Source organism: Scyliorhinus canicula, chromosome 18 (genome assembly GCF_902713615.1).
Source record: "Scyliorhinus canicula chromosome 18, sScyCan1.1, whole genome shotgun sequence".
NCBI lineage: Eukaryota > Metazoa > Chordata > Chondrichthyes > Carcharhiniformes > Scyliorhinidae > Scyliorhinus > Scyliorhinus canicula.
In genome coordinates, this window is record NC_052163.1 from 77751991 (window position 1) to 77766128 (window position 14138).

Sequence of the window (14138 nt, forward strand, 5' to 3'; positions counted from 1 at the left end):
CGCTTAACAGGAACACTGGTATCCACACGTCACACACAGTTCCTTGTCCAAGCAGACAGGACAAAGGGAAGAAAAGCCATCAGGTAACTTCAAATACCAATAAGCGGCCTGTTGAAATGAAGCAGCCAAATAGCTTGCAAGCAGGTCTATGTACTCATTTGAGAAATGGTCCATGGGCCATTAAATAAAAAGACAGATCAACTGAAAACACTTGTGCTGAAGCATCTCACATCACCACCTGGTATTTAAGTATTGTGGAGCAGTGAGTAGCATGCCAACCTCTGGGTCAGAAGCTCTGGCTTCAAGTTTCAATTCAGGGCTTGATGGCCACATAATTCCCAAATAGATTGATTATCAGACTGAAAATCCTGACAATATACCTAATGGCAAGCAGTCTAAGAGTGGGAGAGTTTCCTGATCAGCCATATTGCAGAAGGCAATGGCAAACCAAGCATACTCATGGACCAATCCAATGGGAGTCCATTGTGTGTCCTTCCAAGACAAACGGGAAGTATTGTACGTTTTGAAGTTCTACTTGTCTGTGGAGAAATAACTCACCAATAGATTGACAGATTCAATAACATCAAGAAATACTTCATTTTTTCGATACTTGATCCCTTCCGATCTCCAAGATACAGCATTGGTAACTGTTGCTGGTGGGCGTGGAGCCCCAGTGTCCAGTTTGTGACCTTCCTGCGTAATGTACCTAAGATTGGAATGAACAGAAATTGGAGTGTGGCCAATAGAGGCAGACTTAGCAAGTGAACTCAATATTGAATTTGTAGAGCAGCCACTTTTCTGCTACCGGAACCCAGATAACTTGACCATTCTGCAATTCAAGACTCCCACTGCATGTCTGCTTTCAGTCCTAACATTTGGTTGGAGCAGGGTTGGAAAACTTCACTCTGGTTTTGTGGTCAGCAGCAATGCAGAGGCTTACATCACTGTGTTTTTATCTTTCCCGTTCAAGTGGGTTTGTCCCAGATGCAGTGTGGATCCATTGTCAAGCTAAGAAGGACATGGTGCAAATCTGGCAAACCCATGTCCCCTTTGGCACCATGAGCTGAAGACATGCCCCTTGAGGTCTGCCTTCAACTCAATGACAAATTAATTATTAATGTTTCCTTAAATGAGCTAATTCTAGCTCCCCTCAACCTGACACCTCTCCCCACACCCTCCAGCACACTCCCCCTACATCTTTGATCACCAGACTGAGCTCCCGTTCCCCACACTGGCTCTGCTCTCCTCATTTAGCCACGATCAGGACCAGGCCACAATTTGGGGCTACATATAGATTATATATATGAAAAGTCCAGCTCAAATCCAATTCTGACAGCTGATTTAAAAGGAAAAAAGTTAATTCAACATACAAATGTTTTACCTGCCCTAGCTCATCGTTTAATGCTTCCTTTCCTGGATGTGATAGCAGATCTCAGTTGGCCCGAGGCATTTCCTCACTACCGCAATGACGAGACCCTCCTGTGCACTGAAGTATAATTGTAATCCTTTTTGATTATTTAACTTCTCAATTTCAACTTGCAGCTCTTGCAGAGTAGAAAGCCACAATTTGGTAGATGAGTAACTGTAACCAGCACACTGTAGTATATACTACCCGCAGGATGCACTGCTAACAACTCATCATGGCTTCCTCAAAAGGAGTTGCCAAACTCACAATCACCTAGAAGATAGTAAGAAGTCTTCCAACATCAGGTTAAAGTCCAACAGGTTTGTTTCGAATCACTAGCTTTCGGAGCGCAGTTCCTTCATCAGGAGCTGTGCTCCGAAAGCTAGTGATTCGAAACAAACCTGTTGGACTTTAACCTGGCGTTGGAAGACTTCTTACTGTGCCCACCCCAGTCCAACGCCGGTATCTCCACATCATACCTAGAAAATAAGCAACAGTCACTTCCAAACTCTCATTTAAGTCACATCCTAACTGAGAAACAATAGCCATCCCTTCATTACCACAGGACCAATTCTGGAATTCTCCATCCAGCAGCATTGTGAGAGCACCTCATTTTGCAGACTGCGGCACTTAAAGAGGGCAGTTCACCACTCACTTTCTCAAAGCCAAAAAGGGAAAGCCAATAAATGGCAACCTTTCCAGCAATGCTCACAACCTGAGAGTTGTTTCTGCATGTTAAAATAGAGAACATCTGTATCAGATAAGTGCTTACCCCGATATGGGATTTATCATTACAAACACTGCACTATGTGTATAAGGCTTCTTCCGTGTAGGTTTGGATAGGCTTCATTTTGAATTGTAAACAGCGGACTTGCTAAAGTGGCACAGGGCAAGCAGCCTTTTTTACTAATGGGTCACTAAACAATTCCAGAAAGCGCTCCCGGGCTGGGTGGGTGGTCTCATTAAAGTCCGCCCCAAATTGGCCAGACAGTAACTGCAGCCAACTATCCGGTGAAAAACATACTATTACTGAGTAACAGCATTACACAATGGGGAAGGAGTACCTGCATTTCATTAGCAATTATTTTCATTGGCAAGCAGTAACATTTTTTAAAAATGATTCAGTCAGCAAATAAGATGGAGACTATTGTATTCTGTGACCAAAACAGTCAGAAGAATAAAAGAAAAAGGGAGAAAGTTAATGGAAAAATAAACTGAAGATGTAAATGAAGGCCAAGGTATTTGGTTTCACTCTTACAGGCTGGTGGGAGCAGGAGGGCACATTCTTCATTTAAAACATACTTCCATCTTCTACACTCCAACACACATCACCTACACTGAGGCAAATGTTAGGTTCACATTAATGCATGTACAAACCCTGTTCTATCACAAGGCAAGGCACGTTCAATATTCCCATCATGGTCAGAGGCCTGTGCCGACTCTCTGAAAAGTAACCCAACTCCATTCCTTCACTTAGTCTCACCCCCCTGCCTTCTCTCAATACCTTCTCAAACGAACAAGTATTCACTCCCCACCTTTCTGACAAGTTACTAACGCTTCTACTTCTACCAGTTTCTGGGGACTTCCATGTCCTAACAAATCACTCAGGAAAAAAGATCCTAACATTTCTCTGCATCCTTTCAGTGATGACGTTAAATTGATTGCCACCCAGATAGCTGAGTGGCAGTTATCTGTCCATCACCTGTACCCTGATTCGGAGTCAAGAGATGTTGATTACGGACTTTTGAAGCTTAACTGGTATTTGAGTCATAGAGTCATCTCAGACTATCCCCTCTCTACTTAAGAAAAGGGCTTAAAAGTGCACACGAGCAGTGGGTGAGGCCACATCTGAGTGAGGCACGGCCAGATTGACTTTAAACTTGAGAATTTGAAACAGAGCAGAAATTGAATTGGTAAGTCTATCTCTATTTCCTGTTTTATTAGTTTAAGAAGGTTAATAAGGAGCTGCCCCACCCAGATAGCAGAGTGGCAGTTAACTGTCCATCACCTGAAGCCCGATTAGGAGTCAAGAGGTGTTGATTACTTCATTTTGAATTTTAACTGGTGTGCGAGTCAGACAAAGAACAACAGCACAGGAACAGGCCCTTCGGCCCTCCAAGCCTGCATCGATCACGTGTCCTATCTAGACCAATCTCAGAACATCTCAACCAGAGTAAGATTTGGTGCAGATGGGAAGAGGTGCTCTTTCTCATTGCTTTTTAACGTTTAAATCTTCAGAGCATGTTCTTGCCCTGCTGCAGCTGAGGCTGCAACGGAGGGAACAAACTGGTAAGTAGTGGGAAAAATCGCTAAGGTTTTACAATTTTTATCACTTTTAGTTGAAAATACATTTTGCGGTTTATAAAGTAAGGGCTATATAATTGGTAGCAACAAGATCAATGAAATAAGGGCCATAGAGAATTGTATTTAATTTAATATCAAGCACCTTCCAAAGGTTTAATTCAAAGGGGTAAGTCATGGCAGGAGAGCTCGAAGCTTTGGTTTTCTCCTCTTCCTCCATATGGGAAGCCAAGAACATTTCTAGTGTCTGGGACCAGCATGTGTGCAGGAAGTGTCTCCAGCTACAGCTCCTGGAAACCCGGGTTTCGGAGCTGGAGCAGCGACTGGGGACACTGGAGTATCCACAAGGTGGAGAGTGTCGTGGATAGCACCTACAGAGAGGCAGTCACAACCCAGGCTCAGACTTCACAGGCAGGAGGGGAATAGGTGACCACGAGGTAACCATTTGCTACCATGCCGGCCCCATGGTACGAGGGAGAGAGTTTCAGATTCCTGGGGCATTGGGACCGGTTTTAGGGGAGGTGGGACCAATACAAACTGGATGGGTTACATCTTTGTAGGGTCGCAACTGATGTCCTAGGGGGAGTATTTACTAGTGGTTGGGGAGGGTTTAAACGAATATGGCAGGGGGATGAGAATCTATGCAAAGAGTCAGAGGAGGGAGAAATAAGGACAAAAATGAAAGACTGAAAGGGAAAAAGTGAAGTGATAGGTGGAGAAACTAAGGGCCAGATTCAAACAGGGCCACCGTGAAAAATATTGGGAGCAGGACAAGTAATGTTAAAAAGGCAAGCGCAAGGGCAGCATGGTGGCACAGTGGGTTAGCCCTGCAGCCTCACGGCGCCGAGGACCCAGGTTCGATCCCGGCTCTGGGTCACTGTCCGTGTGGAGGTTGCACATTCTCCCCGTGTTTGCGTGGTTTCGCCCCCACAACCCAAAGATGTGCAGGCTAGGTGGATTGGCCACGCTAAATTGCCCCTTAATTGGAAAAAATGAATTTTTTGAGATTCATTTGTTTGAGATCCGACCCATTACGGTGGTGTCATCAGCAAATTTTAAAAATGAGTTGGAGGGGAATTTGGCCACAGTCATAGGTGTAGGAGTATATTAGGGGGCTGAGGACACAGCCTTGTGGGGCATCGGTGATGAGGATGATCGTTGAGGTGTTGGTGCCTATCCTTACTGATTGTGGCCTGTGTGCTAGGAAGTTCAGGATCCAGTCGCAGAGGGAGGAGCCAAGGCCCAGGACACCGAGTTTGGAGACGAGTTTCATAGGAATAATGGTGTTGAAGGCTGAGCTGTAGTCAATAAATAGGAGTCTGACATGGGTGTCTTTGTTATGTTGGTGTTCCAGGGTTGAGTGCAGGGCCAGAGAGATGGCGTCTGCTGTGGACATGCATCAGATCTCCGGTTAGCTTTCTCTGTTCTGAAGCTGATGCTAGCATTTGCTGACTGTAGTTGGACACATTTCTGGGGAAATCTGTCTCCAATTGTCCCACCCTCAGTATTTAATTCTGAGCGACTTGGGGATATTCCTGAAGGATGATAGTTTCACCTCTACCAGCACTCTTCAGATCAGAAGTCAATAAGGCCAAAGGCGGCTAGAATAGGGATGGCACTCTCCCCTCAACACCATTTGCAATTATTGCTGCAGCAGTCCTCTCGGGCCTGCAGAAGGAGGTCAGCCTTCATCATCTGAGCCAGTCAGGTTGGTTTTGTGCCAACTATGTCAATGGTCCACCTCACTTGCTGCAAGTCTGCATCAATTGTCTTTGCCTGGCTGGTTGGGCTGGTGCTGAAAACAATTGCAGGCAAGGGAGTAAAATCAGCACATAGGGGTCAGGAACAGTGAAGAAAGGGACACAAAAGCTGGGCAGAGGAAAGTAATAACAATCACTGAACAAGATGGACTGCTCCAAGTGAAGTGACGTCTAGGGAGAGCAGAGCCTTAGCACCATTAATGGATTCAACACCTTGCATTTGTATAGCATCCTTAACGTAGTAAAATGCTCCAAGGCACATCACAGTAGCACTATCAGACAGAATTGATAGAATCCTTGCAGTGCAAGAGTATTTGGCCTTTTGAGTCTGCACCAACCCGGAGAGAGCACCCTACCCAGGTCCACTCCTCCATCCTATTCCTGCAACCTCACCTAACCTGCACATCTTTGGGCACAAAGGGGCAATTTTAGCATGGTCAATCCAACTAAACTGCCCATCTTTTGACAGTGGGAGGCCCCGGAGGAAACCCACACAGACACAGGGAGAAGGTGCAAACTCAACAGTGTCACCCACAGCGTAATCAAACCCAAATTGCTAGCGCTGTGATGCAGCAGTGCTAACCACTGTGCTGCCCCAAACCCCTCAGATTGGTGCAGGTGACTGCAAGGTTGAACAAATGGAGAGTTTTAAAGATTTGTTTAAAATCAGAGAGGGAATTCCCCAGCTTAAGCAGATGAAAGCACATCTGCCTGGTGACGAATACAGGATTTTAGGTTTATTGGATTATAAACATTTGGCAATTTGAAAGTTAAGAGCCTGGGTTAGTATACGCTTAACTGCAGTAGTAATGTTTTTAAAATAATCTTGTTTTGCAAGACCAGAAAGCTTTTATGAGCCAGAGGTGAAATTGGCCAGAGTAAAAAGTATTGGCCGTTGTTGTACTGCTGTTTGATTAGGGCGAGTCCCTGGGGAGTTAATGGTTTTTTAGCCTAGATAGATGACGTAATTGCTGGGTGGAGCTAAGGCATTCAGACATTTTGGGAAAGTTGGAGTGGAGTTCTGATCTGCCTACCCTTTAGACTACGAGTATTTTGCTCTCACAGTAGGATAGTTAAAAAAGATGAATAGTATTTAAAGCCATGCATACTTGTCTAAGGACAAGGGGGCAGCTGAAAGAAACCAGTTGAAACAGCTTTTTGAAAACATCCAGCCATAATTTGCAGGGCTTCTAACAGGAGCCAAATCTGTTTTGGAAATCAAGTATTACTCTCTGCCATTGGGATGTAGGATGGATTGAGAGCTGTATGTTTCTTTTTTTCCTTCTTGTTGTTTAATTGGGAATAGATAATCGTAATTAAGGGTATTGTATTTATTGTACTGAGTAGTATTGTTTAAAGGGTAATTGAAAGCTATTTTCGGGTTTGATATTAAAGTGTTTAATATTGTGTAGATAAAGTTTGGTTTAAAATACTAAATCCCTATTTCTTTGTGCAATTGCTCCCTGGAGCGAAGTATTCTTTCAGAATACAGTCTTACAGAATAAACTAAAATATTGGGGTTTCCGTCCAGTATCTAGCCACTGTTGGGGTCTAGTCTGGAATCGTAATACTGCCTATGATGCAGCAATGATGATGGGGGGTGAAAAGCATCAGCCTTGAAGGAGTATTGGTGCCTCATAGTTGTAAGGCTGGAGGAATACAGAAACAGGGAGAGGGTGAGGTCTTGGAAGAATTTCAAAGCAAAGATTAGAAATTAAAAACCAAGGTATGTTTTTTCTGTAACAGATTAACATCACTGAATGGCATTTCTTTATTCATTAACAGGATGTAGGCATTGCTGGCTACTTATTGCCCAGTCCTGGAGAAGGTGTTTGTGTCAATAAAAATATCATATTTTTCAATATTTTCAAGAATATCATTGTGGTATCCTGTGAAGCAGGCTTGTGGGTGGGTGTGCATGTCACTAATTTAGTAAGAAGTCTTACAACACCAGGTTAAAGTCCAACAGGTTTGTTTCAAACACGAGCTTTCGGAGCACAGCTCCTTCCTCAGGTGTATGAAGAGATATGGTGGTGTAAGACTTCTTACTGTGCTCACCCCAGTCCAATGCCGGCATCTCCACATCATGTCACTAATTTAGTTAGACTGAAGACAGTTAAAACTGCAAGGTTACAAACATCAAAAGGGATTAGATGTGGAAGCAAGTGTTTTGAAGTGGAGGTGAACAAGGCCAAAGATGAGATCAGTGAGACCATGAATGGAAATGTGCATTAGGAAGATAAGGGGAGTGACTCGAGCTTGAGGTTTAACTGTGGTATTTAAAAAGCAAAATGTCCATGGATAAAACAAAGTATTAAGTTTAGATTTTACCTAGAAGCAGCAGGCATACAAATAACAAAATATAATTTTTTTTCTGAGAATGGGAACTTCCAAAAGGATGCAAAAACAATAGATTTTAAATATGAAAGCGGGGAAAATATAATTAAATGGAGACTGAATGCTGCAAAGGTGTGATGTTATCATGAGATCCTGAGAACGAGGTGTCCCAAAACAGACCTGTGAAGAAAGTAGCCTGCAGCCATCTTTAGAGGCCCGAAGCAATTTTATTGAAATTTAGAGAAATTCTGTGAGGACTGTTGCCTAAAAGGGATGTTTAGCTTTGAGTTTAACCAAGCAGAAATCTTTGGGAAGTGTTTGTAGACCTATGGTTAGCTGTGTAAATGTAACATTGCGTTTAAATTGTCTTTTTTAAATAAACGTTTAAACTTAATATTTAAATTCAACAAGACTGGTTTGAAATTTGTACTCCCGACTTCAGTGCTCATTATAATATACACATTGTCCTAGTTTGTTCAGGTTCCCCTTTGGGATTTGGCAGCCCAGCAAGTATCATAACACTGAGCCTTCTTGAACCGCTGCCGGTCATGTGGTGTTGGGACTCCCACAGTGGGAGTTCCAGGATTTTAACCAGCGACAGTGAAGGAACGACGATATATTTTCAAGTCAGGATGAACAGTCCTCTCAGACTTTCTCTATAAATTCTAGAGGCCCCTAAAGGTGGCTGCAGGCTGCTATCTTCACAGGTCTGTTTTGGGACACATGCTCCTCAGGATCTCATGGAGTGGTTTGGAGGGGAACTTCCAGGTTGTGGTCTGATGCCTTTTCCTTCTAGATGTTAGTGGTCTTGAGTTTGAAAGATGCTAATTCTTGGTGAATTCCTGCAATGCATCTTGCAGATCGGTGGTGGAGGAAGTGAATGTTTGTGGGTGGGGTGGGAACCAAGTAGGCCACAGTGTCTTGGATGGTGTCAAAATTCTTGAGTGTTGTTGGAGCTACATTCATCCAGGCAAATGGAGAATATTCTATCACACACCTGATTTGTGCCTTGTAGGTGGCAGATAGGCTTTGGGAAGCGAGTAGACGAGTTACTCAGCGCAGAATTTCTAGCCTCTGACCTGCTCTGGTAGCCACAGTAGTTATATGGTTAGATTCCCACTCGCCAGGATGGCACAGTGGTTAGCATTGCTGCCTCACAGCGCTGAAGACCCAAGTTCGATTCCAGCCTCAGGTCACTGTCCGTGTGGAGTTTGTACATTCTCCCAGTGTCTGTGTGGGTCTCACCCCCACAACCCAAAAGATGTGCAGGGTAGGTTGATTGGCCACACCAAATTGCCCCTTAATTGAAACATTTTTTTTCTTTATGTTTCTCACTCATCCGTGATGGTCATGGCCTAATACTAGGTGGTTACACGGTGGCACAGTGGTTAGCACTGCTGCCTCAGCGCCAATGACCCAGGTTCAATGACAGCCTTGGGTGATTGTGATAAGCTTACAATCTCCCTCTATCTGCATGTGTTTCCTCCAGCTCCTCTGGTTTCCTTCCATGGGGGGAGGGGGCAGGTGTTGATATTATGTACGGGGCTCTTTCAGAGGGTTGGTGCAAACTCCATGGTGAATGGTCTCCTTCTGCATTGTGAGGATTCTATGATTGTCTATGACTTGTGTGACCCAAGCCTGGATCTTGCTGTATTCGGACATGCACTGCTTCAGATTGATTCAACATTCACTGTTGCAGCAAATGGTGCTCAACACAAACATCACCATTTCTGAACTTGGTGGAGGGGAGGTCATTGATTAAGCAGCTAAAGATGGTTGGGCCAAAGACAGTACCCTGAGGAACTCCTGCAGTGATGTGCTAGAGCTGTGACGATTGACCGCAGCAAGCACAACCATCTTCTTCAGTGCTAGTTACGACTCCAACCAGTGGAGAGTTTTCCCTGATTACCAGACTCAATTTTGCTAGGGGTGCTTGATGCCACACTCGGTCAAATGCTACCTTGATGTCAAGGACAGTCACTCTCACCTCAGGAGTTCAGCTCTTTTATCCATGTTTGAACCAAGGCTGCAATGTGGTCAGGAGCTGAGACACCCTGGTGGAACCCAAAATGAGCAACAGTGAGCATGCTATTGTTAAGCAATGTTACTTGAAAGCACTGTTACTGACCTCTTCCATTACTTTACTGATGATCTAAAGTAGACTGATGGGAATGGTAAATGGCCGGGTTGGATTTGTCCTGCTTTTTGTGTACAGGACAAAACTGGGTAATTATCCACATTGCCGGGTAGTTGTCAGTATTGCAGCTGTATTGGAACAGCTGGCTGGCGGCACGGCACGTTCTGGAGCACAAGTCTTCAGTACTATTGCCACAAAGTTGTCAGGGTCAATAGTTTTTTCCGGAATTCAGTGACTTCAGCTATTTCTTAGTATCGCATCAAGCAAATCAAATTGGCTGACAACTGGAATCTGTGACGCTGCTTATGTTGTTTGGCATGCAAGTAGTCCGGTTTTAACTTCACCAGATTGCCACCTCATTTTCAGGTATGCCTGGTGCCTCTCCTGGAATGCCCTCCTGCATTCTTCACTGAATCAGAGTTGGTTCTCTGGCTTGTTGGTAATGTTAGAGTGGGGGATATGCCCAGTCATGAGGTTACAGATTGTGGTCAAGTACAATTCTACTGCTGCTGATGGCCCACTGCCCCCCATGGATGTCCAGTCGCGAGTTGCTAGATCTGTTTGAAATCTATCCCATTTAGCACAATGGTAGTGCCACACAATATGATGGAGGATATTCTCAATCTGAAGATGGTGGTCACTTTTACCCATGTTACCGTGGACAGCATCAGGAAAACAAAGGTTGATTTAAGGGATTTATATTAATAAACATTAGTTTGGTTTTAAATGGGTATAATTTAAAATCTTTGTGGAAGGATGGATAAAATCTACAGTTAAATTCATGCTGGACAAAGGTGATTGCATGTATGGGGATTTGCTCAATTCAAACTTTGCTTCTCTTGTGCTTAGTGGGGGTTACAGCGTGAAAAGTAAATAAACTTGTACAAGCACGTGACCACTGCTTAGCAACTGGGGAGCCTTTTAAAGGTAGAAAAGCTTTTGATTTTGTTTTTAAGCTGAATTTGTTTGCAGTCGAAGGACACCAGGGAGTGAACATCGTTCAATTCTGCCAGGAGAAGCTGGACAAGGGAGCTGCAAAGAGGCAGACTTCCCTAAGAACAGTCCAGCTAACTTGGGAATTGGGACAGAATATCTTAAAACTCAAGTTAAGAGAACAGAGACCAACATATTATTCACAGGAGATTTCAAAGGGAGAAACAGACAAAGCGCTATGAGTGAAAGAGATAGCAGCAGTAACCAGAACTAAAAGTGGGAAAGCAGACTTCAGAAGGAAATCAAAGGTTTGATGCCATGCTAATAGAGTCTGGGAACCGAGAGTTAAAGTAATTGTGAACAGTTTGTACAGCAGTCAAGGCAAAGAAACCCCCAAGGAGGGAGGTGTAAAACCTGGATACTGGATTCATCGTTAAACCTGGACTGAATTTCAGAGAGCAACCTGGTGGAAAGCATTGTTGTTTGAGAAGATTTTAAACTGTGGTTTTTGAGAGTGGAGTTTAGAAACTCTCCTGTGACAATCATCTGGGGGGGAGTTTTGAGGAAAAATCCAGACATTCACTTGGGGTTCAGAGTGGAGAGTGTATTTCAACACAGCCAACGTGTTTGTTAAAAGGGACGTTATGTTACTGATGCTGTTGCAGCAGTCCTGTGACACTTATCCTCCACGCTTTCTAAAAAGTAAATGTTAGTCTTTTGAGCCAGGGTTCCATTCTGGGGTGTTCCTGTCCAGTTATAGCATCAACTGGGATCTCAACAACAGATGCATCTGCAGCAGGCAGGTTGGCAAGAATGAGATTAAGAATGTTTTCCCGTCTTATTGGTTCCCTCACCACCTGTCACTGGGTCATGTCAGTCCAGTAGCTATGCCCTTTAGGGTTCAGCCAGCTGGTGTTACTGAGCCATTCTTGGTGGTGAACATCAAAGTCCCCCACCCAGAGTGCATTCTGCACCCTTCCCACCAGAGTATCACCCTGTGTCACTGGATTACTTGTCCAGTGACAATAGCCTTACACTCCTTGGAATGCTCGGCCATTTCAGAGGGCAGTTAAGGACCAACCACATTGCTGTGGGTCTAAAGTCACATATAAGAAAGACCAGGTAAGGATGGCAGATTTCCTCCTCAACAAAACATGAGTGACAAGATGGGTTTTTAAGAAGAATCCAGTTGGTTCAGGAGACTAGCATTTCATTCCAGATTTCCTTAATTGATTACATTTCAATTCCAGGGCGGCACGGTGGAGCAGTTGTTCGCACTGCTGCCTCACGGCGCCAAGGTTGCAGGTTCAGTCTCGGCCCTGGGTCACTGTCCGTGTGGAGCTTGCACATTCTCCCTGTGTCTCACCCCCACAACCCAAAAGGTGTGCAGGGTAGGTGGATTGGCCATGCTAAATTGCCCCTTAATTAGAAAAATAATAATTGGCTACTCTAAATTTATATTTTTAAAAATTTAAATTCCGCCAGCTGCTGTGGTTGGGTTTGTACTCATGCCCCTGGGGCACTCGTCTGGACCTTTGATTGACTACGCCAGTATGACAGAATTCCTACAGTGCAAGGGCAGCCATTCCAATGAGTCTGCATGACCCTCTGAAAGAGGACCCTACCTAGGCTCACTCCCCTGCTATATCTCCGTAACTTCACCTAACCTGCACAACTTTGGACAGTAAGGGGCAATTGTAGCATGGCAAATCCACCTAACATGCACATCATTGGATTGTGGGAGGAGGTGACATAGGCAGTGGTTGTTGTATAATTAGACTTTCAGAAAGCATTTGATGTGGTGCCACATGGCAAGTCGGTTAGCAAATTAAAAATGTTTGGGATTGATGGGTACTTGGCAGCATGGATTAGAAGTTGGCTAAGAATAGGAAACAGAGGGTAGGTATAGGTGGGCATTTCTCGGACTAGAGACGAGTTGAAAGTGGTGTTCCCATGGCTCAGTGTTGAGGCCCTTGCTTGTTCTGATTTATACAAATGATTTAAAAGTGGGTGTTGAGGGCAAAATCTCTAAATTTGCAGATGATACGAAGCAAGGGAAAACAATGAATTGTGAGGATGACACTGAGTGACTTCAGAGGGACGTTGACAAGTTGTCGAAATGGGCAGACAACTGGCAGATGAACTTCAATGCAGTGAAATGTGTGGTAGAAAAAACATGGGGAGACAATATAGGCTCAGTTGTACAACCTTGAGGGAAGTACAGGAGCAGAGGGGCCTCGGGGTTCAAATGCATAAATCTCTGAAGGTGGCCAGGCAAGTTGAAACAATTGTTAAGAAGGCTTATAGGATCCTTGGGTTTCTAAATAGAGGCAGAGAGTATAAAATCAAGGAAGTCCTGCTACACTTCTATAAATCATTGGTCAGACCACATTTGGAGTAGTGTGTTCAGTTCTGGGCACCTTACTTAAGAAAGTTACGAGAATGATACCCCAGAAAGGAGGAATTTTTGGTACAAGGAAAGATTGGAAAAATTGGGCTTGTTCTCCTTGGAGCAGAGAAGATTAAGAGGTGACCTTATTGAGGTGTTCAAAATTATGAACAATTTGACAGGGTAAAGAAGGATATTCTGTTCCACCAGTTGGTATATCAGTGACTAGGGGTCACAATTTCGAGATGGTCAACCAGAGAGCCAGGAGTGAGATGAGAAGAAACTTCTTTACTCAGACTTATTAGGGTTTGGAAGGCGCTACCTGGGAGAGTGGTGAAGGCGCTACCTGGGAGAGTGGTGAAGGCGCTACCTGGGAGAGTGGTGAAGGCGCTACCTGGGAGAGTGGTGGAGGTGGATGCCATAGGAGGTTTCAAAAGAGAGCTGGGTATATATCTGAAAGTGATTAATTTAGAGAGCTACGGGGATAAGGCAGAGGAATGGGACTAGCTAGGAAAGCTCTTTGGGGAGCGGGTGCAGACACAATGGGCCGAATGGCCTCCTTCTGAGCTGTAAATAACAAATAAGCCAGAGCACTCGGAGGATACCCATGCAGACACGGGGAGAATGTGCAAACTCCACACAGTCACCCAAGATTGAAATTGACTCTGATCTTTGGAGCGGGCAGACAGCAGTGCCAATGTAACAGACCACTCTGCTGCTGTGCCCTTAACATGGGGTCAATGTAGGTCAGGGAGAACAAAGAGGTCAGGGAGAACAGGACCAGTGCAAGTTCAAAAACAGGGCAGCAGAGTTTATGGAGATAGATGGACTCTGGATGAAGTCAGAGTTAACAGCCAGACAGACAGACAATTTGAC

General features: G+C 44.4%; 1 protein-coding gene across 1 annotated transcript in view; it reads right to left on the reverse strand.

The window, feature by feature from the left end:
* The window catches only part of LOC119953662 (AP-1 complex subunit mu-1), a 159587-nt gene that overhangs the window by 114365 nt on the left and 31084 nt on the right, over nt 1-14138 (reverse strand). The window contains exon 5 of the mRNA XM_038778150.1: nt 559-706. Within this exon, the coding sequence (XP_038634078.1) occupies nt 559-706 (148 nt within the window). The remainder of the gene's footprint in view (nt 1-558; nt 707-14138) is intronic.